We start from the raw sequence: 27,897 nt of genomic DNA on the forward strand, positions 1-27,897 counted from the left end.
GCAAAACCGGCGCCGACGGCGGCGTCGCTCTCGCCCCTTCCCGCGGCCGCGATGTCGCTGCTCCGCGGGCCGCGGCCCCGCACCGCCGGCAAGAAGGGCCCCAGAAAGCCGGCGGCGGCCAGGCGGGACTGGGATGTAAGTGCTCCCCGCTGCCGGGCGGCCTCCGCTGGGAAAAAGGCCTGGGAGGCTCCGTGCCCGCGGCCGGGGGAGCCGCCGCCCTCCGCAGGGGCTGTGCAAGACCCCGGGTTGCGTGTGGGTTCGGGCGGGCAGACACGCCGTGTGCGAGGGGGACATGACCCCTCTGGTTTCCTTGTCTTGGTAGAGGTCAGGCTCCCTGCATCTCCTGGGAGAGGAGCACTCAGGTTTGGTGGAGCTGTCGTTTTTGGTGGCTGCCTCGCCGACGGTGGAATTCGCTGCAGCGCCATAAAAGTGCACAGCAGTACAGTGTTAGGCTAATTATACTGCAATTTAAAAGTTGTTTGGGTTGTCTTTTTTTGAAATAAAACTTTTTTTAAAAAAAAGTTTGCCCTCAGTCGCGGCTTTTGACGTGTTCCCTGGTTCCTGTTTGCAGAGTACCGTCCATGATTTGACAGTGCACCGTGCAACTCCTGAGGATATTGTAAGTTTAATAGCAGTCACTGCTCTGTCCCTGTGACAAGAACATTTAGCTGGTTGTCTGACATAAAAAGCGCTTACCATGCTCACGGGGATATTTTCTGCCAATGTTTAATCTCTTTTTCAAGCTTCTGAAGATGTTGGATCTTTACTGCTAGTTTTTGTTTATGAGCATCCCCAGGTCTGGCAGTCAGTGTTTTGCAGTTTCTTGTTCCCACTGCGAAGCAGTAGCCACAGTGTTTATTTCAGTCAATTGCGTGCCATCATAAAAGGTAAATACATAATAATACATACACATATACATAAAAGGTCAGTGCGTTAGCTGAAGGCCTTATCTCTGGTGGGAAGGACTGAAAGATGTGTTTTATCTGAGGAGCCTCTCTAATTCTGAAAATACTCAATTTTCATTTAAACAATATAAAAGAATTTCTTGATACTGAGTGACCTGCTTATTGCAAAGTATGTGAATTCTTTGCAATAAACAGATCATGTGTGTTTATGTTTATTTAATGGCATTGTATTTAAATGTGTATTTGCATTTTTTTGATAGCATTACTTATGAGGATGGAAGAGGTAGTATGAGCTATTACTATAAGTTTTGACAGGTTTGTCAGGACAGATGGTCATGGGAGCAGTGAAAGACTTGATTTTACAAATGTTTGGCTTAATAGCTTCTAGAGACTTTAGCAAGCACCTCACACATTTAATTTCTTAAATTTGTATTTAATTTTTTTTATATATAATTGTTGGAAGAAGAGAGACACTATGTCTGCTGACTGACAGCATTAAATCAGGAAAATCCATTATGTCTTTTCATGCACCTTACAGGTGCTAGTGTTTGGGTTTTGCCTCCCTTTACAGCTGAGAAAACTATTGCTGAGTCAGTGGTGTAGGGCAGACAGAAATTGAGGCTTTCCCCGTTCACCTTTGGAGCTGCTTTAAATGTGGCTGGTACTGATGGCATTTTACACTTGTGGATGTTTATGAGGTTGTCATTAGCACTGCTGTGAAGTTAACATAAATTATGTTCGGTGCATGAAAAAATCAAGAAGAACTTGTTAGCTTTGCCCTGGAAATTTTGCTTAAGATTGATTCTTGAAATTATTTCTTTTATGTTTTTGTAGCTCCGTCGCCGTGAAATACACAAATCAAAAAACAAAGCACTGGCACATCTGGAACTCCAGGAGAAAGCACTGAACAGAAAATGGAAGAAGCAAAAGCAGCTGGATGCGGATTCATTGGAGAAAAGGAAATTGGCTCTGATGCGTGAGGTGAGAGCTAAATTTGCACTTGCAGCCTGCTGCAGGTGATCTGCACTGCTGGAAAACTGTTCTTGCACGTGGAAGCCACAGTTGCTCCTCTTGTGGGATAACTTGATTTCATAATGTGCATATGCTCTGTTTGCTGCATGCATGCAGTGATTGGAGTGAACTGTCTGACAAACCAGCTGTTGCAGAATTGCATATTTGACCCAGGTTGTCTGGCTGTGCCCTCTGTAATTCTGTAGGCCTCTTTTCATCTGAACGGGAACTGTTTGCAGAGTTCAACTGTTGGAAAAAGTATGTGTATTCTTTGGGTTCTTATTGTCAGCTTGCCTTTTCTTCTTCATGTCTAACATTTTTCTTTGACGCAAACATAAACATTTTGCTTGTCAGGGAGGGACACTGCTTATTTAAACAGAGAAAGTGTGGTGTCAAGAGGGCTGAAAGGTTGAGGCAAGATGTTGTTAAGGGAGGAAAATTGACACAGCAAAGATGGATGAGCTATGGCTGACAAGCTTGTCACCTGAGGATTGAAAAGCTTGTTCTCTTAGCATTCTAAAGCACTCTGACTGTAAATATATTGTTGAATTTGCTTTCGAGTATTGAACTGTAGCAGTAAACCTAAGCCTAGTTAACAGAGAGAGTAGCTGTCACTTAGTAGTGGTGGTAGATCTCCTTTTTCATGTGGCAGGTCACTCCTTGCCATGTGTTATGAAAACTAATCTGAAAATTAGCTGTCAGACCTCTGTACTCGAACAGACTGTGAATTGTTCCTGCTGGTAAAGAATGAGCATGAGCAATGTTCACTTAGAAGTCAAAATAAACATGATCTGGTAGTTCTGTAAACGTGCAGTGGAATAACCATTGCAAACTTAATTGTTTTGTCTTTTGTAATTTTTCAGAAGTCTCTTACTGATCTCTGAGAACATTCAAGCATGGAGAAACAAATGGAAGTACTTAGAATTGAAAATCACCACCTAGTTTTTTATTTGTCCCCTGTTTCTCTGCAGTCACAGTAGAATTTTTGTGTTAAGGGTGTCTTGCTAATCAAGCCTCAGATTTGGACTTCGTTACTTTGGTACTTCTCTGCCATACATTTTTCAGCAGAGTATTCAAAAAGCACTGTGAACCTCTATATGACTTTCCCTAATGCAGCCTAGTTTCAATAATACTTCTGTGCAGAAATAAGTTATGTGTCACAAAAGGTAGATTAGACCATCTTTTCTAAGATTTTGCTGGACTACCTATTATGTGACATCATTCTTTTGCAGATGTGAAACTCATGTTTAGGAAATAGTCCTCTATATTTGTTTATGTTTCTAATGAAAATGCACAAATCTCAATTCCTTCTGAGTGGTTTTGCCCTTTATAGTTAAGAGATTACTTTATTCAGTTTACTCTGTGTCTACTTCTGAATCTGTGAAAAGGAAGACAAAAGGAAATGATGCCAGGCAAGATGAAACAGATCTGGCTGTTGCTGTTTCAAACACTTTACAAACAAATTCTTGTGTGTAAAGAAAAAGAAAAAAGATAGGGGAGAGTTACCATTTTCACCTCTCCCTAACTTAAATCTTGTTAATTGCTTAACAACTCTGTTGTTAAGAGTAACTGTGGAGACTCTGTGTCTCTCAGTAGAGCACAATCACTGAGAACTGTTTCCTTGTTTCTGTTACCCTGGTGATCTTTTTCTTTTAGTGCTGTGAGTGTAACTTTCTAAGCCTTTTGGATCCTGCTCATCTGCAAAGGACTCAGAGACAAAAGCTAAGAAGGTGCTGCCGCCATTAGTGTTGTTTCTCCTGTAGTTGTGTATTGAACAGAAAGACGTTATAGGAGTTATAAAATGGATAAACAAAGTTTTGATGTTTTTCGGATTCGTCTGCCTAAAAATCTGAATGAAAAGATAATATGAGCTCACTCTGAAACTTAGCACTGTGAATGTGTAGGTACCACAGTGATTGGTCCTGTAACAACTTATTTTTAAAATAATGTTAATGCATTGAACCAAAGAGTAGAGGTAAATGGATTATGGTAGTGGAGAGATTTTAGGATGAGTCCGGTTAATTTTGCTTTGATAAAAATCTGAAAGATGAGGGAAGATGATTTTTAACGAAATCTGTGGGTGTTACTAAACTGGGACAAGGCACACTGCTTAGTGAATTTTTCCAGGGCATGTAAAAGGGCCTAAAGAGGCTACAAGATGATACCACTTTTTTTTCTCATCACAAGCAAAAGTGAGCTAATCTACCTTGGGAGCAATGCTCTAAAAATGTCCATAATGTGTTCAGCAGGAGGGTAGAGCTTAGGAACCTGCTGATGCCTAAAAAGATCTAGTGAGGAGGATTAAAACAAACTAATCAGGATAATTTTTGTCTGATTATACACATCACTCTAATTTTAATTGCCTGCAGGAAATGAGTCATAAACTTTTCCTTTTTTTCTTTCTATATTTTTTTCTTTTGCTGATCTGGTACAATAACTTTATCTAAAAACCTACTTTGTTTTGATGTCAGATGGCTACATGGAAAGACTAGATTTAGTTTGTATCAGATGGGAAAATTGAATAGTGGTCTAGAAAAGGAGATATGTGAAGTGCTTGAAAGATGAATATTCACTGATTTGCTAGATTATTATGAAAAGTCTAATTTACTGCAGTGCAATGCAAGTGTGCTGGTTTTGCATTTGCAAGCTCAAAAGACTAGAAAAACATGGAAACTCAGATATGTAGGGAAACTTTGTGACATAAGAAAGCATGTAGTAAAATAGGGGGTTGAGGAGAAATAAGAGAAATGCCATTGCCTGGAATTTTTTGCATGAGGCTAAATGTAAGCCAGTAAACTTATCAATGGACACTGAAAAGAACTCTCTGGAGATAACAGTGTAGAGTACTGTGAAGCCATTTCAGAACAATTTCTTATGATTCCTGGATGAGCAAAACTTGTCAGTCAGTTTTCAAATTTTGAGTAGGAGGGCATACATGAGCCTTTTCTGTATGGTCTTCTAAAGTATCATAGTGTCTGGATCAGTTTGATGAATGATGATGAAGCAAGGTCACATATATCTCCTCTCAGGTGTTTAAGAATATCTACCTTCTCCTCAGGTTGCAGGATATAATTTTGCTAGTTTTCAATTTCCAGCTTTTGAATGAGGCCCAGAGTCAGTGAGGAGCTTTAAATTGTGTTCTGCTCATGAAGTCCCATCCACAGTCAGCTCCATTTGGCTCATGGTAGCTGGATGCATCTTGCTTTGCACTCCAAGGCATCCTTCCTTAGGAGGCACCTCTTGTGATGGGCTTCAAATACTAGAGAGAGAATTTGAATACAGAAGCTGTATCTTCTGGAGATTCCCAGAATGTCTTCTGATGCCAGATGTAGTCAGCTGTGTTTACCTCTGCTGGAACTTTTGGTGGTATATGGCTTAAGTTTTAGGTAGGATTTTCAGGAGGCAAGACTGAGTGAAACAAGTCTGCTTGAATTAGTTTGAATCTCATCAAATAGTACATGTTTTGGGTGTCAGATGTAGGTAAGTATTCTGTGACTTAACTTCTGTGACTTTGTTGAGATCAAATGATTTGAGGATGTGGGTTTTTTTTAATTGCTAGGTATGTCTTTGTTTTGATGAACACGTCATAAATACCCAGCTTCTTGTGTCAGGCTGGGAGGAGAAGAGGGAGTGGATGGATTTGTTCTAAAGAGAGTCAGTGCTGATGGGGGCCTCAGAAGTAATAACTGTTTAATTTTTCAGAAAAACTGTATGAATTCTATTTAGTCAGAATGAAGTATGGTGTTCTGATCTGTCTTAGTTAGGATCTAATTGCATAATACCAGCTTTGCAAACATTCTCTCGTTGCTGTTCTCTTGGTAGCTATTTAGAGGAACAATACAAGAAAAAAAGATTCAGTCTGCTCAGTGTAAAGTTTGCTTATACACTGTACTTTCAGATTCTGTCTGATCAGTACCATTTGCAAGATGTATTGGAACGATCTGGTCAGGTTATGGCTGCGGCAAAAGACTTGCTTGGGGATGCTCCTCGCACACAAACAGGTAGAACATCTCATCTATATGTGGTAGCACATTTAAGATTATCTCCTTGCTTTCCATGAATAGTCTTGCTTTGCAAAGAGTTCTTTTTAACTGTTTTCATCTCATTGTCTAACACAGTATGACTGATCCTGTTCATGTTGGATTAAACACAGGTGAGGCTATCTCCTCCAGTGGCAGGGGAGAGTGACTGATGGCTGGTTATTCCACTGCATTGGTCCACTGTGGAATTTCACATAACTGCAGCCAAGCTGTTTGAGCTGCTGCAGTGGTTTTGATTCTCATTACTGCATGAGCTGACTGTGCTCTTGGATATGGCTGAAGATTTATCACCAATTCCTGAACGAGGCTTTTCCTTTTCTTAAATTGGCATGTGGATCCTTGTGCTGCTGGAAGGCAGGATTGGCTGTGTATGGAATCTTAAACCTAGGGGTTTTTCTCTGTAGGCTGCCATTCTCTCTTGTTCCCAGTGAGTGTTTGATCCTGCAAGCTGCTTCTGCACAAGTGTATTTATGCAGGTGGGAAGGACAAAAGCTGGGTATGTGTCCCAGTGTATTAAATTAGTCCTATGGTTGGTCTTTGGTTGTTGTTTAAAGTGTCATCCCTGTGACCCTTTTTTTTTGTGAAGTACAGGAGCTTGATTTTCAGTACAAAGTGCTGCAACATAAGTACAGACCAAGCCCTCTGTGTTCTTCCCTGTGTTAATTCCTCTAGGTATTCCTAATGTAACAATGGCTCCTAACTGTGACCTAGAATCATCTCAAGGACCCATTGTACAAAAAAGTCATCTTCCCAGTCAGCTTTCTACCCTTAGTGAATCTGTCATGGATTTCCAGGTAATGTGTATTTTATTCCATGCATGCATGTCCTGTGGCTTTTTTGTTTGTACAAAATAAGACTATTCAAAGATAAGAGCTTCCAAGCAGAACTAAACTGTTTTTTGTTGATAACATTCATAGAATACAAGGTTAAACAGAGGTGAGACTTTTGTGACTTTTTGTGAGACTTTTGTGAGACTCTAGGAATTGTGATTTTTTTATTTAACCCTTGGATATGAGAAACAGACATCATTATGTCTTGTAGAAGCTCTCTGACGTTAGTATGCCCTCCTTTTTAAATTCTGAAATTCTCAGGAAGAGTACAATGTCTTTATCTTTACAATGTCCAAGAGAAGAACTTCTGTGTCACTTAACTAATAGCTGCATTTCAGAATATGTCTCTGATTTACCAATTAATGTCTGCATATATGGGGACACACAGCCTTTTGTATCCCAGTTCACTCCACAGCCTTGATGACTCCTACAAGTTTAGCTTTTAATGTTTTGCATTATTTTACATTTATTCAGATTCGTTGTAGACAATTTTTAAATTGTTGGAAATTCAATTTAGTTTGCCTTTGTTCTGTACAAAGAACAAAGTAACAAAGTTCTTTGTTACTTTGCTCTGCTTTCTTTTAATAACATGTTGTACCAGGAATGCTCCCTGGGATTTGAGGACAAGCATGTGATGCTCCCAGAAAGCTTCACTCTGATGAAGACCAAACAGGCTGTTGGGAGCAGCAATGATGGTGTCATATTCCCATGGTTCTCTACTCCCATTTCCTACTATCATGCAGACATGTCTGTAATCTGAGTTGTGGTACTTCTGTGTTAGGTATTTTGGTGTGGCATTTGTTCTTCAGTTTTTTTAATCTGAGGAGTGAACTGCAGCACCTTTGTAAACTGCAGGATAAGCTGAAATTTTAAAAAGAAACATGTACTGATTGCCAAGCTTCTGTGAATTCTTATGTGCCTATGAAAATCACAGTTAAAGGCTATCTGGTGAAACCTGCCCTGAAGCTCAGAGTCCTGGTAGTTTGAGGAATCCTAATTCCAAATTTTGTTGTTTGTATTTAGCTATAAATATAGTATGTAGGATTGTATTATGTTCTGGTTGCATTTTACACAGAGACTATAAATGTAATTTTGCAGGTCTCATTATGAAGTTGTTTAGCTTGTAATGTCAAATGACTGAAATTTTACAAATGCTATGGATTCAGGTTGCTTTTCCATATTTTGCCTACTGTATCTCTGTTTTTGGTACAGCCTTAACAGCTTTTATTTTATCCTCTGGTTTGCATGGGTTAAAGAAAATATTAGTTATAGAATTAGTCATTTGCTGTGTTATTTTCAAAGACAGTTGTCATTATTAATATTTCTTAGGTACTAAAGTCCCCCAGAACTTCCTACAAAAGGGGTGTGGGTTTGGTTTTTTTTTTTCTGTGTAGTATTTTTATTTTAAGTATGTTTTGGAGGGGAAGACTAAAACAATTGTGTTTGTTTTTTTTTTCTTGAAACAATTTAATGAAATTTGTCTCTTAACTTCTTCTGAATTCTCTTTTGTTTTCTTTGTTATCTCTTGAAAAGGCTCTTAATGAAGAGGAGGAGGAAGCATTATCAGAAGATGGACACCATGACGTTTTGCGTTTCAAATCCAGCATCAGTTCTGACAGGTCAGTACAAATACATCCATTCAGGTTTCCACCTGATTGGCACTGGAAACAGGTGGGAGTTAAAAGGGTGTTGAATGGGTATAGTTCAGTTAGTTCTTCTGTTTCCCTTTGCCCTCCTTTCCTGATCTTGGAATTCCAGGGAAAGGCCTTTTTTAGCATTGAGACTGGGAATGAAAGTGAGCAGGGAATTCACCTGAACAATTGCAGATAATTTTAGGAGCTCTGTCAAGACAGATAATCTGGAATCATACCCTTGTCCTGTTACAATTCACTGTTATTCCTGTTTTGAATGTAGGCTGCTTCGGTTGTTGAGAGAAGAAAATTCCTTGGTGAATTCTCAGTTGTGGGTTGAAAAGGATATGAGAAAAACCACCTTACCACAGAAGTCAAATGTGCCTTGCACTCCCACAGCTGTTTCTCCTTCATTGGATCAGTCAGGTGGGATTTGCCAAATCACAGCAAGGTTGTTCCTAGGATCCTGTCTGGAGTTCCTTTCCTGGGTGGGGGTGAGAGAAGTGAATACTAACTTGGCTCAGATGTATGTCCAAACTAAAAAGCCAGCTCTTCTAATAAAATTACTCTAGAACCTTGTACTATTAAGAACATGCCTGAAATATTTCACATGTGTTTTTTTTGTTTGTGTTTAAATCAGCCCTCAATGCTACCAGTGTAATCAAGAGAACCCATTCAAGACTTCGGAATGAAGATGAAGAAGAGTCTGTAGACTCCGGTGACAGTGTGAGACAAGTGCTGAACCCAAACTCAAGGAAACAAAAACAATTTGCAGCAAAGAGTTTAGTACTTTTAAAAATAAAATACCCTTTGTCCAAGATCCTTAATGTCATAAGAAAATGTGTGTGGGAGGGGATCGTTGTGGGGCTAATACCAAAATTTGATGAGGGGGTCCTTGAGTCTTGAGCTTGTCTTGTGTATTTCCCTTGTGTTCTGCACTTTCATTGGCAAAGCCAAGTCTGTAGGAGTCTGGGAGCCATAAGAACAGTACTTTGATGATGGCCATTACCATGCTGGTCATGGAGTTCTCTCCTTTGCAGGATTTTTCTACTTCTGATCCAGCTTTGTCTTCTGTGCTGTACAGATAAAGGATGCATTTCAGTCCCAATATTCTACATGTTTGTATGAGGGGACTGACATCAGGTACAAGCTGTAGCATGAAAGGAGAGTTGCTTACTGAGTATGAGAAAGTAGCTGATGTTTTTCATAAGCAAACTATTCCCATGCATTTAACTGGAAAGAAGAAAAGCACAAACAATGTATCCAAGATAAAAGCACCAAACAGTTGTGCTAGAGAGGTACAATTGTGGCATCAAAAAATGTGTTTTTTGAGGATCTGAAAATAGCTGGAATGGCTGGGGGATGTTCTTTGATGGTCTGTTTCATCTTACAGCAAGAGAGGGCATTTCCTTTGATTTACTTCAATAAACAATGCAATTTCATTGCTACTGTGAAGATCTCTATACAAGTTGAAATTCCAATGACCCATTTTTTTCTTCCCCTTCAGTGAAAAGAAAGCAAGCTGCACAGAACTCTGCAAGACAGAAGAGAGATGATTCTCCAACTAATTTAATCCAGACTAACCTTCAAAGGGACAACAAATCCGGCCTAGATGTTCTCAACCACATGATCCAGGAAGTAGAGCATGAACTGGAGGAATATGAGCGATGTACAGGACGTGAGGTCCAAAAAAAAGAGAGAAGTGAAGGCCTGTCTGGGTTTACTCTGTCACTGGTGAACGCCCTCTGTCGTTTGATGCGCTACCTCAGAGAGGTGAGAGACTTAGAACTGCTCCTGGAAAGTGAATGAAAAAGGGTGTAAAGTTATTTTACAGATGTGAACTTTGGTCTTTTCTGGCTTCAAATCATTTTACATTGAACTCTGATTATCACTGCTTATTTGCTAGGTTTGCATGCAATTAGGAGGTAAAACTTGTGGTTTGTCAGGAGCTGGTTAGTAATTTGTATACCTTGGAATGAAAATGGAAGAGTTGACTGCAGTGAAAGTCTCTCAGTGTCTAAGAGTAGAAAACAGCAATTGAAATAATTTTAGATTTGTTATTTACATGTTCTCAGAGTTGTAGCAGGGTAATAAGTACAGCATTGTTTACAAATCCATTTTTTTCCTTTGCCTCCCAAAGGTGATGCTGTTGTCACCAGAGCAGTGGACCCAAATCCTCTATTTTCCTTGAGGGATTCCTTAGTCCTCTTTTACTATCTGTAACAGAACCTTAAGCAAGAATGCCCTGACGTTCTCACTGTAACAGTGCAGATCTGGGAATTAATGGAATTCCATAAAGACAACCTGTGTGCCACATAGAAGCTTTTGTTAAAAAAGAAAAGGGAAAAAAAAAGGGTATTTTAGTTCATCTGTATCCCAGAACTATCAAGAAGCAGCAATGCCTCACAGATTCATTTGGTCTATGTGACATTTTAAACCAGATTATGACAGCTCCTGCGCTCTTAATATAAGGTGCAGCAGAATATATTATCTAAATGCTAATGCTCTATTTCATAGCAAAGGTAATAGATCTCTAATGAGATAATAATGAATGTGGAACTGTCTTACTTTGGTTCCTTTTGTATATATAATGTATATATAGAATGTATAATAATTGAAAGGGGAAAACTGATCTTATTTTAAAATGCTGTTTTTTTTTCTTACCAGATGTGTAATAACTTGATTCTTGTATTTAATCTATATTTGTATATTCTCTGTATTTAATCTATATTAAAGAATTTACTTTGAGTAAGTCCAGGAAGTAAATAGTAAATAATCAATCCAAGAGTGAAAAGCAACTGCTGTCAAAAGGTGGACTTCAGCTGAGAAAGTCTTACGTGTTAAAACACAATTATTAAGGCTTATTAAATGCTTATTATTTGTTATTAAAACAAAGTTATTAATGCTTGGTCTTTGTTAAATTGTAATACCAAAGCAGGGAATAAAATTTGGTTCTTTTGCAGTTCTAAGAAAGGATATCAGATTTTCAGTAGAATGTTTTCTGCTTATTAGGAATACATCAATTTAATAGCATGCAGTTATAATCCTGTTTAGATTGTCTTTAATTTTTCTATAGAAATTATTTATTCCTGAGCCTCAGACTTCTTCCAAAGCTACTCCCATATTTTTTGTGTTACCATTCCATCCTTCTAGAAGTTGATTATTGCTCACAGAATTGTATGCCACACTCATAAATTTACTACCTAAATTCTCAAGCAGCAATATGAAGAAGTCACTCAAGCTGTGTAATGTGGTTAATTGTATTCAGGCTTGCCTGAGATAGATACTGTATTCATAATCTGAAGTGACCTTTCTCCTTTTCAGGGAGGTTTAATTACAATTAGAATTTGCTGGGAAGAAGCCCAGCTTTTCTTGAGTGTTTCATAAAACCTGGTCCCTGTGATGCCAGACATAAATCAAGCACTTTGTGTGCACCATCTGTCTTGCCTAGCCAACAGAGTTAGCAGAATTCCAATGCCTGAATTATAACTGGCAATGCTTTTTAAGAAAATTACTTGGAAGGGGATATTTAGAAAGGCTCTGATTTTAGTTAAAACAGTCAGTCTTCATGAGGTTTCAAAGCTTTTAGAGAGATTCCCTTTCTCTCCTTCCAGTTTTGCTGCAGAAAATCAGAAGGATTGCAATAAAGAGCGTTGCCTAATTTATTCTCAAAATTGTATCTAAAAAGTAGGAAGAGAAACCTGAATTCAGGAATCTTCCATGAAAGTGTTTTTATTAAATTATTAACAGACCAACACCTATAAGAAGGAAGCAATGAATAGAGTAGAGGCTGAAAAGGAGGAAAAGAAACTTCTGAAGTGTTTGCAAAACCATCTGAAATTCTTAAAGGGCAGTGGATAAATCTGACTTGGTTTCTAAACTAATTTTTAGATCACCTTCCAAATGTTAGAATTAATAATTCCCTCCTCACTCCCATTCTGCTAAGAAAGCTGTTTCTTTGCCGGACCCACATGACAGAAAGAGTATGGGCATATTCCCTGAATCTGTGCTGCTCTGTTCTCCCTATCTGCTGCATGTTCTGGTGCAGTGTTAAAGTGATTAGAGCCACACCTGGCAGTGGGCTGGGGTGGAAGCAGTACTTTCAGGGTATACCAGACCAAAATCTTACCTGGGGATAGGAATGGATGTTAATCCTGATGTTTTCCCTATGCATAAATGTAAGACAGAGCCACTTGGAAGCTTTTCCTCCAAGACTAGGTTAGTGCTGTGTAGGATTAATAGATACAGTAGCTCATCCAGATGATCTAAGGCATCAGAAGCTTCATCACTGCTACCAGTGTAGAAGTGCTTTTTTTGTGCTGTCTTTGATTTCTGAAAGGAGAGGACCAGGAACAGTTTTTTTAATCCATTTTCTGAGCCAGCATGCTTCACTTGGATCAATAAAAGAAACCTGTTCTCTCTAGCTGGAAGGGAGACAGAAAATGAATGGTTTGCCTCTCATATTCTTAAGGGAGGTGTAGCTGCCTTTGTGTCTAGTGGCAGTATCTGTGAGTTAGTCTCAAAAATATTAATTTATTCATTCATTTCATGTGGATGAAGAACTGTTTGGTCATCATGATTTTGAAACCCTCTAGAACTTTTCCTCTCTGATGGAAAACATTAGAAAGCAAGTACTTTCTCCTTTACTTAGTCAATTTTTGTCTTCATTAATGAATTAGGGAAACTAAAGATTAGTCACAAGTAGCATGGGATACTGACAAGCATCAGCACACCTGGAATTATTTGATTCCTGCATGAAAATTCAGTGACTTAAGAGACTGTATCTGAGCAGAGAGAAAATGCTTTTAGTTACATCCTGTAAAGGCAGAAGAACAAGGATGTTTAGGATTCCCTACAGTTTCCTGGAGGAACAAAGATAAACAGTAAGCTCTCTGACAGTTCTCAAGGCCAGACAATTGGATTTTGTCATGAAAGTAATGAAGTTTAGCAATAGTAGGAAGAGCTGTTACATTATGATGTCATAATGACTCATTCCTGTTTTCAAATATGAGTCTCTATTGGTTTATAGTAAATTTTCAATTTTTTTCTCCCTCTTTAGACTGAAATGCAGCTACATGAGAAAGATATGATGAGGCAGCAGCAGGAGAAGATGTTGAATGAACACAGAGAACTGATTGATGCTCTGACTGCTGAAGTTCTTCAAGTAAGGGAAGAAAACATTACTATGCAGGTACTGAGCCCCCTTACTCTTTACCCATCAGGATTATGTGTTAGAATTCTGTGTTCTGTTGCAAATATGGGCTGAGATGCATTGTCTCATGTTCTGGATATTTTAACCATAAACAGAAAGAAAATTACAAAATTGAAGAGTGTGAGAATTACACTAGCAGGTATGGGTATGAAATGTTTGGAAAGCCATTCGTTTATCTTTATTTAACTTCAAAGCCCTAGAAAGTGCTGGTTCTGTGAAACTGAGCTTTACTTTATCCGTATAAAATTTTAGGCATCTTCCTTCCCACTTCTATACTGTTAACACTACTGGAGCAATGAGTAGATGTAATACTACGTTTTCCTTTTTTTAGTTTGTAGTGGAGGTAGATTTGATCAATGGCTACATTTGGGGATGGTGCAATTAAGAAACCTTAGAGAGGAAGTGATGTCATGAGTAAGAAAAGGCAAAACTAATGATTTATAAATAAGAAACACGGAGACAATAATATTTAATCCTCACTGGAATCCTACACAATCATGCAGTAGTATTAAGAGGCTAAATTTCTTCTCAGGACTGCTTACAGTATATAATTTTCTAATTTATTGATAGAACACAAACTTGTGTAATTCTGTGTATGGTTTTTTTTCCTCCTTTAGAAGAAGCTTCAGCAGTACATGACAGTAACAGATCAAAAGCTGATGTGTCTCATACAAGCATTTAAAGGCCTCCCTTTGGTAGAACCTGAAAGAGAACAAAGTCCAAAACATTTTGGAACTGAAAGCAGAGGCCCAGCAAACAGCCAAGGTGTGTACAATAAATGTGAAGCATGAAAAGAGGAGTTCTTAGTTTATCCCTGTAGTAAAAAATCTGGTATTTAATAGATGTCTGTTTGTACAAGTACCTCTTGCATGAGCATCAATGTCACTTCTGTAAATTCACAAGCCATGGGTTCTGCTGGGAGCACAAGCAAAGAAGGAGAGTAGCCTTGCCCCATTAAGATGGCTTCCGTAGTCAGTTTCATTCTAAGGGTCATAAAAAAACCCCAGAAACCCGAAGAAGTCAAACCCAACAGAATCAAGATCTCAGCTTCCTGTTGCTGAGCAGCCAGGCAGTCAGAGATTGGATCTTCCATAAGTCGCTGGAGGTCGCTGCTGGCCAAAACAGCAGCAGCTGAGGCCGGGAACCAGCCAGTCAGAGAGGTCACTTGGTGTTCGTGACTGTGTGTGGGGGAGTGACCAGCTGAGTGATATGTGGCATGGAGATAGGCTAAGCCAGTAGATTGGTGGCCAGAGTAACCAAACATGATTCACCTTGGCCTGTTAACCACCTTTCACCACTGAGTTTTCTCCCAGCTGTCTTTCCTGCTCAGTTGTTTAAATGCATTGCTTTTGCTCCCAAGGTCAGTAATTTCTTGTGAATCCCAAGATTCCTCAGTTGCTTGTATTCCATAGTAAAATCTTGGTTTTGTGAATCTTTCTTTTAGCTAAAACCTTTCATCCTGGAAGAAGTTTCTTCTTGGGAAGAAGCCACATACTAGATCCTTTATTTTGTGATTGACCAAGGCCTTGTAAAAGCAAGCAATAGGAAACCACCCCCTAAAATATAAAATCCAAACAGTCAGAAGAGCACCCCTCAAAAAAACCCCAACCTAACACCCAAACTTTCACATTCAACAGTTCTGCAGCACTAGAATCTTCAAATCTTTCCTTGCTTTCCTTAGTTAAGTGGAGAAGAATAACTACTTTTTCCTTTTTTTTTTTTTTTTTTTTTTTTTTTACTGAAGAGATGTCTCATTTAAATTATAATAAGATCAGCAGAGCTAAAAAAAGCCTTGAATTATTTTCTAAAGCATTGTTGCCCTCAAATTTATAATATTGGGGGTTGGGACAAGTGCAAAAGTCTGATTTTCTCAAGAGAACATTACCAAACACAGCCCAAATACCTGTTCAAGTCATGTATATGTAAGTCTTGTGCATGAGCTACAAACAGATCTCCTACTACTCTCCTGAAATTGTGAGGCTATGTGTAAGTTATTCTTGCTCTTATGGCCAGTAAAATTTTATAATTTGCTTGCATGAAAGAATTTTGTACCTGGGTATCAAAAGAAAGGTAGGAGTGTGTGTGGAACATACTCTAGTCTGTCTTTTCATGTATCTGAGCATAAGAGTTGTTACTGATATATCTTCCTACATTGCTATTTCACTATAAGTAATTTTTGTTCCTTTGTTTTGTTCATTTTTTTAACTTTTATCCCTGTTTTGTCTTTTTCTTTAGAAAAACCTGATTTGACCTACTCTGAGCCCAGGACTGATGTGGGCAATGGGGAAAATATGCTAAAATTTCCACAGGAAGAACTTCCTTTCACGCTTTGCCCAGGGCCAGGTGTCTCAGGTGATATGAGACCAGGTAGAAGCTTTCCAGCTCATATCTTCCAGCCAGCTGTGCTGTTGTCCCCACCACAGCAGAAGAGCAGTCAGGAATTGTCTTCCCTCCAGAACGGTGAGATCTCTCTGACTGCAGTAGACTTAGGAGTCTGTGTTTTGTGTCACTGTTTCAATCTCACACTACCTCTGAAAATGTATTTTCCATGGAAAACTTTTAATCCGTATGCCTAGACATATTGGCCCTATAGCTGGAATATCCTACTGCTGCACCCAGATACACATTTCCTTTGTTACTATGCCTGTTGCTAGACAGCCTTTGCACTTCCTGTTTTCCATCTCCTGGCAGCAGTCCTGTCAGTGGCAATGCAGATTGACATTTTTATTCTGTACTCATTTTGATTATCATATCTGTGTGATTGCTGAAGTTCTTTGTCAATGACCTGCAACACATCATTTCAGATTTCCATCTGCTGATGGTGTAATCCAGCCTCCTTCACCTTTAATGGCGGGACCACTGAAGCCTGGAACTTCCTTGTTTCTGCAATGCATGTTGCAGACACACCAGGATGTCTGTAGGCTTGAGCTCCTGCTTTGAGCCTGTCTTCCCAGCAAAGGGGTTTTTGGAAGTTGTGGGAGTCAGGTTCCCATTGGGTTTCATTTAATACACAGGAAATGGTTGAGGAAATTTTGGGTGAAATTATGTGGTGCCAGATAACCAGGTAGCTCAGTCTTAGTATCCATAGGCTTTACGAGTTTTTTAGGTTGGTATCTCAGTTATGGTTCATGGGAGGAAGAAAGTTCATCAGGGTGATTAGGGAATGTGTTTCTCATTTACCTTTACTGAAGCGAGTAGAAGCACTCTGTGATTCTAAAACTGAGCTGTTTCCTGCTGCAATTGTCACTGTAAGCACATGTATCCCACTGGACGTGCCAGGGCCCTGGGTAACACCCTTGTGGAGAGGCAGATAATTACATCTGTGGCCAGATGGATGGTGGCTGACAAGAGGGAAAAGTACAGGAGTGGATTTTGGGGTTTTTATCTTTTTTCCTCCCTTTCAGCTGTGTTGTTTGGTAAACCTTTTCCAAGTCAGAAAAATAACCAAAAGTCCTTTTGCTTTTTAAGGAGTTTGCTGGGCAATTGGAAGTTTATATCTAATTCAGCCACTTGGTGGGCTGCTGTACCCACCATGGAGGTACATAAACAATCTGGAGGAAATGAAGTAAAGGTCTTGTTCTACAAAGAGCAATGTCTGGTTTCAGTCCCACTGAGAACTGTCAGATACCTTCTGACATTTGAAACAACAATTTGTATTGAAGAACTGTATTCCAAGATTTCTCTGAAATATATTGTTACTTTCTTAAGACTGATGCTAAATGGGCCAACAAATATTAAACTTCATGAATGTTTCTTTATGCTCAAAGATTCATAAAACACATTTGAGTATAAATTTTTAAGTGTCCATCTCTGCTCAAGAGGCAAAAACTAAAGCTTGTGAAGGAATGGGCTATTTAGTATATGAAACGTAGAAAATCTGGTTTTGGTCACAAAAGTCAAGTTGGACTTAGCAAGTAGCAGCAGACAGTGGTGTAACTGCAGTCATGTCTCTGTGGTGTGTTATCTCTTTGCTGATGATGACCACAAAAAAAATACATGACTACTTTTGTTGGCCACAGTGCTTCCTCTTTAGGGGTTAAGTAGTTAGTTTGTTATCATGCCAAAAGTCTTGTTTGTTTGTTTGTTTTTTTGTTCTAGTATCCTAAAAGTTTTGTTAATAGCCCAATATAAATATCAGAACTGAAACAAAAACTTAGTTTATCAGGTAAGGTAACTGAATTTTGGAAAGTAGAAGACTAACTAAGAAATAGTATTTCATCTGTCAGCTAAGAAATTCAAAACAATTTCTCTTTGTGACTTCTCTGTCAATCTCTAATTAAATAATTTGAATGGAAGACTGTCTGCAATAGGAAATACACACCTGGTGAGTTCTTACAGCAGGATATTGCATAAATTGGTTTTGGTCAATACCATAACACCATTCAGGCTAGGTGTTAAAATTCAAATTCTTGCTTGATTGTTAGTAAAGTAACCTGATGCAATAAAGTCACTGTTAGTCTCCTCAGTGAAGATCATGTGTCACTGTCCTTACTGTTCCTTTATCTCATGTTTGCAGTTTTTGCAGCCGTTTCCCAGTCTACTGAAAGAGAACCATGCAAAGAAAGGAGCATACCTTCCTCCCTGAGGACACAGAGCACAACTGAGGAAAACTGCCCCATCTCTCGGAGGCAACCAATTGCTCCTGCAGACAAAGACTTGGAGGGTTCCCACAAGAAAATCAATCTGTCCTGCCCAGGTGACGCTGGGAAAAACAGTACAGCTGAAGAGTTCCTTCAAAATGGTGATCTGCTGGGACAGATAGCTGAGCTCACACGGCAGAATGCTCTAATTAAAGCTCAACTTAGCAAATTCAGAGGTGACCCTGGAGACAAAAGTGATTGTCTACATCAGCCAGAGCTGACACAAAATCCTAGTCCAGACTCTTCACAAGGACAGGTCAGAATTTAACAGAAGAGGAAGGCTGGATCTCCTTTCTGCTGATCTGCTTTCCCATTGTTTACTGGTGCTTTTTTTGTCTTTCATGTTCAGTTATTATTTGTTTGCTTGGAGACTTGTGATGTTTATTATTATTCCATAAGCAGATCAGCAGTAGTTTCTCATATTGGGCCTATGTTGTACATGGGTTCTGAAGAGTGTGCAGCACATTTATAAGGTTATGCTGCAAAATGAGGTGGTGTTGCAACATGATCCAAGCTCTTGTAGTTTGGGTACTATTAGCAGTGAAAGTACTGCACCAACCCACAGCTTCTTGTCAAGCTTGTAAAATGCATATTTAAAGCCATGTCATACATCTCTTCTGCTGCTTGGACCCAAAAGCAGATGAGATTCAAGTGAGTGGAAGTATATATTTTGCAAATGTTTGATCATAGTGTATGTGCTTGTAGGGTCTCTCTTGTCAGTCCTCTTCTGTTAAAATCCCAGAAGTATTGGGGAAAAAGAGACCTTGAAGACTTCAGTTTAAGTGGAAAAAAAATTAATCTGCAACTAAGCAGTTACTCAGTGGGATCAGTGAGGTTAATGTCACAAAAACATCCCTGCCGTTGCTATTGTCTTTTGTTCTATCACAGTGGCTGATTGACTGTTAAATTAAGGATCCTGAAGATTTTTAATTTCTTCATTTAAATGTAGGCTGAGAGTGTTGTCACTTTCCCCATTGGGTTATGTTGTTTAACATTTAGTCATTTGGTTGTACAAGGTGATGCAGACCCTTAGTAAGTGTTGTTTTTGTGGAAGCAGTTATTGAGAGGGAGGGGAAAGGGTCCAAGGTAAAAAACCTGGCTTAAAGATGAGTTCCAGGTCACTTCTGCTACAAACCTGCTTTTGCTTCCCCACACCCTCCTGAATATATGTCTTTCTGATTAAGTATATTCTTAATTGTACTTAATTGCTGGGTGTTTATTGGTTTTGGTTTGCTGGTTTATTTGGGTTTTTGATTTGGGGGGGGCAGGGGTGGAGGTTGGGTTTTTTCCTTTCTCATATTTTGTGGACAACAGCTGTATTTTTCCTATGTGAGGGAAGACCAGTATAAAATATTGTAATGTTTAGTCAGTTGAGGACTAAGATACAGGACACTGAAAGGGCCAAAATCAGATTTTTCACAGAAGTGTTACATAATTATACTCACTTTCAGTTTGAAAACTAAATGCATGGAAGTACTTGAAATATATTGTATGCCCTCCTTGAGGGTGAAAATTGCAAATTTTTCAATGGAAGTAATTATCCCATTATCCAAGTAGAGTCATCTGACGGTATCACGATGCTTGGAGGAAAGAATAGCAGAGCTGAATCGTCAGAGTACAGAAGCACGGGATAAACTGTTGCAGTTGATAGACCAGCAGAAATCAGCTGCTGCTGACATGGTCCCTCCAGTGCTGTCTCCTGTTCCAACCCCATCCCTGAATTACACTGGTAAGTACCCAGCTTCAGGAGAAACAAAAACTAGTAAGACGGTGGTTTTTATCTTTGGAGAATCCTTATGTTTGATCAGTGTTCGTGGTCAGCAGTACACTTGCTGTTAATGACTGTGTGGTACAAACACTTCTTTCTTCAGAGAGCTAAAAAGGTATCAGCTAAACCTCTGCTAAAGTTATCTGCTAAGTAATTAGTCTGCTGCAAGTACTGTGCTTCATGTTAAGCCTGTTCTTTGCTGTGCTCTTGTCTGAAGAACAGATCCTACATTTGGGCATTAGTAGGAACTTCTTCACAGAAAGGGTTGTCAGGCATTGGAATGGACTGCACAGGGAGGTGGTGGAGTCAGCATCCCTAGAGTCTCTTAAGAAGAGGCTGGATGAGGCACACAGTGCCTTGGTGGTGTTCAAAGCTTGGAGTCGATGATCTCAGATGTCTTTTTCAAGACATAGTCAATTCTATAATAGTCACTGGTGGGCAGCATTGGGCTTTTTAATCAGTCCTCTGTTGTGCAGAATCTTGGGTGAAAAAAGCTAAAGTATTTACATCAGGCTTCTAAAAGCTCATGGAAGAGTGGTCATCCTAATCTCAACCACATTTTTGTCTATTGGGTACTCTTTCCATCAGACTTGCTCAGTTGCTTAGTTCCATCAGTGTTGCTCAGTTACTGCCTGTGCTAATAGAAAGGAATAACTGGAGCTTCCAATCATGTAGAGGTAAATTAGCTTAGGGAATATCCTTTCTGGTTCAAGATTCATCAATTAGCTGCCATATGTAACTACAAAAAAAATTACTTTGCAGGAGGTCTGAGCTGCTTTATATTTTCATGGAGTCATTGTCATTACAAGCAGAACTGCATGTGACCATGTACACATGCTCTGTCTGGGACACCTGTCCTTTCCCCTTGTGAAACTACCAACCACCCAGGATATATAAAGAAGGAAGGACTTGGAGAGAGGAAGGAGGGGGAGGAGGGAGCAGTGTGTGGATATTTGCATACAAGTGCCTATGCATTGACTCATGGGTTGGGTCATGACACTTTGAGTGCTTGTTTAGCTGTTGTAATGTAAACTCAGCATGGTAAGCAAAATCTTAAAGAAACAGAGGTGAGAGATCAGAAATCTCTAAGCCTCTAATTGCCAAAAAGCACAGAAAATTTAACCGTGGAAGAATCATTCTATATATGTGAGCATTGTCTGTAGTTACTCTGAGTCTCTGCTTTCATTGTCAGTCATTTTCAGAAAGTGGGTGTGAGGCTGATGTTTAACCTGGTATTTTATTTCTGGTCTGTATATTCTGTGCAGTTGCAAAGAGGTTGTGATACCTCTGAAAAAAATGGTAAAACAAAATGAATGTTGTGCAATGTTGCTGTGTTCTCATCAGAATCAAGCAATTATTTATTGCCTAGAAAATTCAAGAAGGACAGTTGAAGCGTCTGTTCCCGTACCAGTGGCTGTGGACAGCTCCAAGGATGACAGTATTCCCCATGTCAGTATGACCAGTATAAGAAGGTAAAAGTTCAGGGTTTTTTTTCAGTTTTCACCTTTACTATTTCATTTCTGTAGTATCTTAATTACCCATGCAGCAGAAATTGAACACAGTGGAGAAATTGCCATGTGGTTTTTTGGTCTTGTGGATTTTCCCTGACTTTGTCACATTAAAGTCTGCAAGTGGGACAAAGGTCTAATAGCTTTTTCATAAATTCCTCTGTTTGTATTTAAAATATCTGCAATCTGACACAAGACAGATGACATGTGTTGTTAAGATTGCTGATGAGGGGTTCTAACTCAGGATCAGAGATAATATTCTAGTAGTCATTTCAATTTTTCACTTTTTCATTCTTATTTTGAATATTTCTAGGTCTGTAGGAGACTCCAGCAAACCTTTTACAGCTTTAAGTGCCACGTCAGAAAGTGCCAAATTAACTTCTGTCAGCCAAAGACCAAAGGTGAGAGTGAAAAATCTTCAGCTAGAAAATTTTAATATGTTGTCATAAAAGGGAAAAGATAATCATAAGATGGATGAAGGGAGGAGAGCTCTGGCCTCTTTTAAATATCCCGGGGCTATTATTAATCAATTTGTGGCAGGTTGGATTACAGACAATTGGTAAGAAGAGACCTGAGAACCAGTGACATTCATTATTTTCTGCCACAGCGTTGTTTATAAGTAACCTTTTTCTGCTGTGGCATCTTTGTGTGTTAGGACTGGAAACCTTTGGAAGTCTTTCCTGGTGGCTCCAGAGGATCTCAGGTCATCATTATGATGTACTGGTAGACTCACAGTCAAAAGGCAGGCAAGCTCTTACCTAGCTGTTGCATAAGTCAGTTGGGGAAGGATGAATAAATCTAAATGTAAAGAGAAAGCCCCAGTCTAGGTTGCTGACTCCTGATGTGCAAAGAAAAGGGAAGTCTGCAGTGAGAAGCTTTCACAGGGAACTCTGCAGTGGTACAGTGTTATAAACCAGTCATAAGAGCTGTTTATAGGCTTGAAAGCAACCATGAGGACTTATTAATGACCTGTTTCTAGGTGTCCAAAATAACCTAAATAAGGACTGATAAAGAGAACAGAGTTAGGGTCCAGGACTGCCTATCCTGACAGCAAACATCCTTAGAAGGGAAATTTGAAATTAAGGTAGATGTGGCTTGGTAGGTGGTGTGACTCCCTCCATGGTGCCAATGGCAGACAGTCCTAACACACAAGTCTGTGGGAAATTTACTGTATGTGAATCTCAACTGGTTTCTTCTTTTACAGGTAGAAAAGCAAAAAGAAGAAGGATGGTTTGCATTGTCAATGCACGTTATGTAAAGGAAGCTGAGCTCAAGTCCTGTATTTTTAAAATGTTTTTTAATGAACTACAAATAAATCACAGTCTCTCCCTACAGATGTACAGTTTAACTGTGAAGTGTTTTCATGTCAGCGCCATTAGTATGTAAAGGTCCACGTGCTTATTGTATTTGTGCCCTACAGAGCACTCTAGGAAGCCCTGGGAATGAGTTTCTGAGCTGGACACACTGCTGTGATCTTACACCTTTTCACCGAAAAATATCCTTCAGGTGGGAAACTCGGGCTGCTGGAGCTTTACAAGTGAGCACCTTGATACCTCTGTTAGGTATGCTGAAGGCAGGAGGTTTTAGAAATTGCCTGTGAAACTTTCTGGAGCATTGATATGGGAATAAAATATAAGGAGGAACTGAGTTGAGGGAAGGTACCTGTGTTGAAAAGGAGCCTGGAGATTAGGAAGCCAGTCTGTTTCTGGTTGATCGAGATTTGCATCAGAATGAATTTGTTCCTTCTGTGGTTTACCGTTGCTCCCAAAAGTTGTGTCTTCTGTGCAGTTAACATGTTAGAGATTGCATCTGGAGGATCACTTTTCAAAAATCTCATTTAATGTTTTTATAGTAAATACAAAGTGACTGTTTGGAGTTGAAATCAGAACTTTGCTTGCTGTGTACTAAGGTATATGCTCTTTGATATAACAGAAAACTGATACATTCACATATTAAGCTGGTGTCCTGTGTGTTAATGTAATATTCTTATGACCATGGGTCTTATATTTTATTTTACTTTTTAAAGTAGTCATTATTTTATTAGTAATAATTACCTAATTTTAAGACTGAGGAAATGCTTTGTTATCTGTTCCTTATCTTGCAGTAAACCCTGCCAAAAGCATTTATGATGGAGATCTAGAAAATGAAAATAATTTGCAATTTCCCATCACCTCCTCCACAGCCTGTGACTTCCTGTGGTTCAGGCTGGGGTCACACACTGCTCTGTGGCTAGAAGTCACCTGTCCCTGGGATGTCATGAAAGAGAGTTTGCTGGAATACTGAAGGCTAGTAAAGCTCAAGGCAGTGTCTGAGAAACTGCTAGTGCAGGGAGTTTTAGGAGGGGATTGTTTTTTTGTCTGTTCTACACCAAGAAACAAACCGCAGCTGTTGCTAAAATTTGACTCACCAATTCGGGCTTTGCTGTCTGATAAGCAGACTGGCCTGTACCTGTCTGAAACAAAATGCTGACTCATGAGACTGACATCTGCTCCTGCAGGGAGATGGTCTTCCTGCACACCTGTTGCAGGCAATCAGATTTTATATTTCTTTGTGTGCACATCTGTGCATAAAAGTATGCTTGGTCACACCTCATACTGACCACAAGTCTCATCTAAGTGAATTCCCTGCTCTTGCTGCCCTGCAGCAAGGCCGAGTTTTTGTCCCTAGCTGTATCTCAGTGAAATTCCCATCTGGAATATCCTTCTGTCTGGTGGTCCCAGCAGTGAAGGGAAAGAAAAAAAAACAACTCCATTTGTCTTCACAGGATCAGTATTAGATGGGCACAGCACCAAGCCTGACAGAGTTCAAGCAGTGATTGGATAATACTCTCAGGTACATGGTGTGGTTCTTAGGGCCAGGAGCTGGAATTCAATGATCCTTGTGGATCTCTTCCAGTCCTGAGTATTCAATGATTCTATGATCTTTTGCATGTAGAAACTTAAAGCTTTTTGTATCACTTCCCTCTCTCAAATGTGAAGGGAAGCTAAAAAAGATTAATAGCCTGACATCACAAAGAACTTGCTTCCTTATAAAAACCTTCTTGGAAAAAATTCAGTTTCATCTCCCCTTCAGAAAATATGGGTGGGATTCAGGAGAGATTAAAAAGAATATATATAGCAGCAGAAATTTGAAAGTGGCAGCAGGTGGCTGGAAAACTGCAGGGAGGAGGGGAAAGCAGGAATGTCTGGTCAGAAGCCAGAACAAGGGCAAGTCTGCACAAAGCCGGTGTCACTGGGTGGTTTGGCTGCAGCTGCTTTGCTCTTCACAGAGCTGCTGCCAGCTGAAAGGGATAATGCTTGACCACTTCAAACTCCCTGTTTCCTGTTGCAAATCTGAGGACAAGAGAGATCTGCACATCTCTTTTGCTGCTTTCTTTCTATATTTCAAGTATTACTACATCTCCATGCCCTGTCCACTTCCTGTTTGCTGTTTCAGGGTTGAGCCAAGATCCATGTGCACCTTCCATTAGTCAGTGAGTGGCAGAGGTTTAGGCTGCCAGGTGTGCTGTTTGGCTGCCTTCCTCCTTCACCTCTCCCAGGTCACGCTGAAGTGGTTGAAGTCCTGCTGGAGCACAAGTTTGATGTGTGACAGCAGCAGCTCACAGAAATGTGCTTTGGAGTCCAGCATGAAAGATAATGTGGGCTTAGGGTAAATAAGGTGACTTGAGATTCAGTTTCATTTTGTCTCCAAAGCTCAACACGAGCCTGAAGAGAAAAAGCTACTGGCAAATTTAAAAGAGAGTGTATGTGTTTGAAGGGAGATGCTTGGTAGTGAAAGTGTTTCTCTGAAGAGTGAGTTCCCCTGGTAATGCTTTGTAGAAAATCTGTGAGAAATCCCAGGACAGAAGTCCTCTCTCTCTGTCCAGTGGTGTTCCCAAGCAGATCAGTGTCCTTCTGCTGCAGCTGTCACATTCCCCCATGTGCCATCAGCTTGCAGAAGTTTTGTCATGTGAGGCTTAGGCTTGGGGCAATTTACTTGCATGTGTTTTGAGACCCAGCACAAGTAAAGGTCAAATGGCACCTCCTTTTAAAATATCCATGGTTTTAAACTAGAAAAGGAGAGATTTAGGTTAGATGTTAGGAAGAAATTCTTTGCTCAAAGTATGGTGAATCTGTGGGCATCAGGCTGGATGCAAAAGGTGAGGGCTGGGAATGACACCAGCCTCTGTGCCTTACAGAAATGCTCCTCTAACCAGTCAAATGCTACATAATTTCAAATGCATCTTTAGCTGAGTAAGGGAGAGATTGTGCCTAAATTGAGAGATGTTTGTAAATCCTTTGCTGGATTTTCTGGATGAGGTTGATATAAAGGGGAAGAGATGTCAGCTGGGTAGCTGGAAACAGTTTGTGTGGAAACAAGTAATGGATGCATCAAGTACTCCCAGACCAAGCCTGGTAGCTGTGCTATGTTCAGAGAAGTCTCTGAAACACAGTAGTTCCCAGGGCTGACAAATTCACAGCAAAACTGGATTTGTTGTTCAACAGGAAAGAAGCCAACAGTACTTGTTGTTTCTTTGTAAATTCCTCAAATAAGTCATTTTCCACACTCCTCTGGCTGCCATTAAGCTAAACTCTGGCACTTTGACGAGTTTTCAGGTTTTTATCAACAAGTCATCTTGGACTTTTCTGCAGTCCTTCACTAATTGACTTTCGTTTCACCATTTTTTCAGTTTGTTTCCTTATGGCAGGATATCCAGAAACAACTCCCCAAATTTATCAGAGTAAATAGGGACAGGAAAGCATGAGGCATCCAATTCAAGATTTAATAAATGGGCTATTCCCACACTGCTCACAGAGTCTAGGAAGGAAATCATGCTTTAAAGATTTTTTGAACATGCTATAAAAAGTTTTACTAATATTCTTTCAGAAAAATATAAACAGGAAAGCAGCATAAAGCTTGCCTCAGGAGAGGCTAATTAGGAGATACAATAGAAATATTAGAAGTCCTTGATGAGAAAGGAGAAGGAAACAAATCTTGCATATCACAGTGTAATGATCTAGTGCTTGATGATAGGAAATGAGAAGCAGATAAACAGGAAAAAGAGGAAGGAGCTGGCAGTGAAAGTAAGGTGGGGAAAGAACAGCTCACCCAGAGCAGCTACTGTGGGAGGCTCTGATAGACAAGATTAACAATGGGGGCAGGAAAACAAGTTTAAAGAGGACTTCATTTCAAGTAAATCTTGGGTCAAACGAGAATAATTAGCCATCCATCAACTCTTGTGGCAAAAGGAAAATACTGGCTTGATTTTAATGGCATTTTCATTGCTTCATTTATGTAACTGTGCTCCTTTATTGCCCTCCAGTGTATATAAATTAATACATTGTTTTTTTCATACATAAATTTTGATCAGTTACAAAGCAAACTGAATAATCCAAGACGGGAGAGGGTCTCTCAGTCAAGTTCTTGCAGTGCTTTGCAGACCAATGTGCTTAATTGAAGATATTCACCGAGCTCCAGTTTACATGTCCATTACATTGCCTTCCACAATTTAGGATGTAGTGGCACAGGGGCTTCCTCTACTGACCAACAGTAGCCAAGAAAGCAGTATTATAGGGAAAGTAACCAAAGTGAATCATGAGTTTGTACTAATGCAGCTCCTGTTTTGTGGGTCACTGGGTTAGTTTTTCGAGGTTTTTTCCCTCCATTTGTGCTTTTCCTTTCTTTCCCCAAGTCTCACAGGGCTCCCTTGATGATTCTTTCCAGCCCATTTCATTACAACTTCCTCTAATCATCCCAAGAGTGCTCCTGTTTTGTGCTGATAACTCATAAATACATTACTCAGCAGCGATCTGTGCTCTAACCTGATCAGCTGGGCTGGATCCTCAGATTTCCTCTGTCACTGCCAGTCATGGCTTATTCCACCATCTCTGCAGCAATGGAAGATCCTGCTGTTCTCTAGGTAGCTCACCTTTTCTGCACAAAGGTGACATTATGGCACTTCCCCTGTTTTCTTCCCACACCCATGTTTACAGGGCTATTTACTGTTCTTTCCTCTGGCACGATTAAAAGAACCAGTCTTTCTTTGTGACAATATTGAATATTGTTATCAAGTCATCTTGGCTCACAATTACTGCAGCTTTTATCCTTTCTATCCTCTGCAACCACTGCACTTGCTAATAGTTAATCTGAAGAAGGCTGTTGGAACATCTTTCTTCTTTTGATTGGCTTTGAGGTTGTAAAACTTCATCATGACCTAAAACTTTGATCTTTTATTACAACATAAAAGACACAGAAATATTTGAGAGTATCAGAAGATGATGATTCCTGTGTTAAGCCATTGGGCATCAGAGTGGCATTGACATCTGTTACAAAGGAAATATTTACTTATGTTATGTACTGATATTAAGTATTT

The 27,897-nt window shown here is 39.7% G+C and overlaps 1 protein-coding gene across 4 annotated transcripts; it reads left to right on the forward strand.

Annotated features, from left to right (window-relative positions):
* Positions 1-23,634, forward strand: SPICE1 (spindle and centriole associated protein 1). Of its 4 annotated transcripts, XM_058829283.1 has the most exons (17): positions 1-135; positions 572-619; positions 1,740-1,886; positions 5,815-5,917; positions 6,629-6,750; positions 8,320-8,405; positions 8,701-8,843; positions 9,058-9,198; positions 9,925-10,190; positions 13,477-13,608; positions 14,247-14,394; positions 15,865-16,089; positions 18,146-18,525; positions 19,827-19,998; positions 21,407-21,509; positions 21,859-21,946; positions 22,750-23,634. In XM_058829283.1, exons 1-17 carry the CDS (start codon positions 52-54, stop codon positions 22,801-22,803), a joined length of 2,442 nt encoding a protein of 813 aa, XP_058685266.1. In that variant the 5' UTR covers positions 1-51; the 3' UTR covers positions 22,804-23,634. The 4 variants fall into 4 exon arrangements, 3 of the variants coding, with proteins under 3 accessions (XP_058685266.1, XP_058685268.1, XP_058685269.1); XR_009276559.1 differs by lacking the exon at positions 22,750-23,634 and having other exon boundaries at positions 21,382-21,509; XM_058829285.1 differs by lacking the exon at positions 572-619 and having other exon boundaries at positions 9-135.
* The last annotated feature ends 4,263 nt before the right edge of the window (positions 23,635-27,897 follow it).

The sequence above is a fragment of the Poecile atricapillus genome, chromosome 1, assembly GCF_030490865.1.
Source record: "Poecile atricapillus isolate bPoeAtr1 chromosome 1, bPoeAtr1.hap1, whole genome shotgun sequence".
NCBI classification, from domain to species: Eukaryota; Metazoa; Chordata; class Aves; order Passeriformes; family Paridae; genus Poecile; species Poecile atricapillus.

Bases quoted from the DNA above. Each gene is read 5' to 3' on its own strand.
- SPICE1 (XM_058829283.1), top strand. From the start codon at position 52: ATGTCGCTGCTCCGCGGGCCGCGGCCCCGCACCGCCGGCAAGAAGGGC. The intron at 136-571 runs GTAAGTGCTCCC...TCCTGTTTGCAG, and splicing joins CGGCCAGGCGGGACTGGGAT to AGTACCGTCCATGATTTGAC. The intron at 1,887-5,814 runs GTGAGAGCTAAA...CTGTACTTTCAG, and splicing joins AATTGGCTCTGATGCGTGAG to ATTCTGTCTGATCAGTACCA.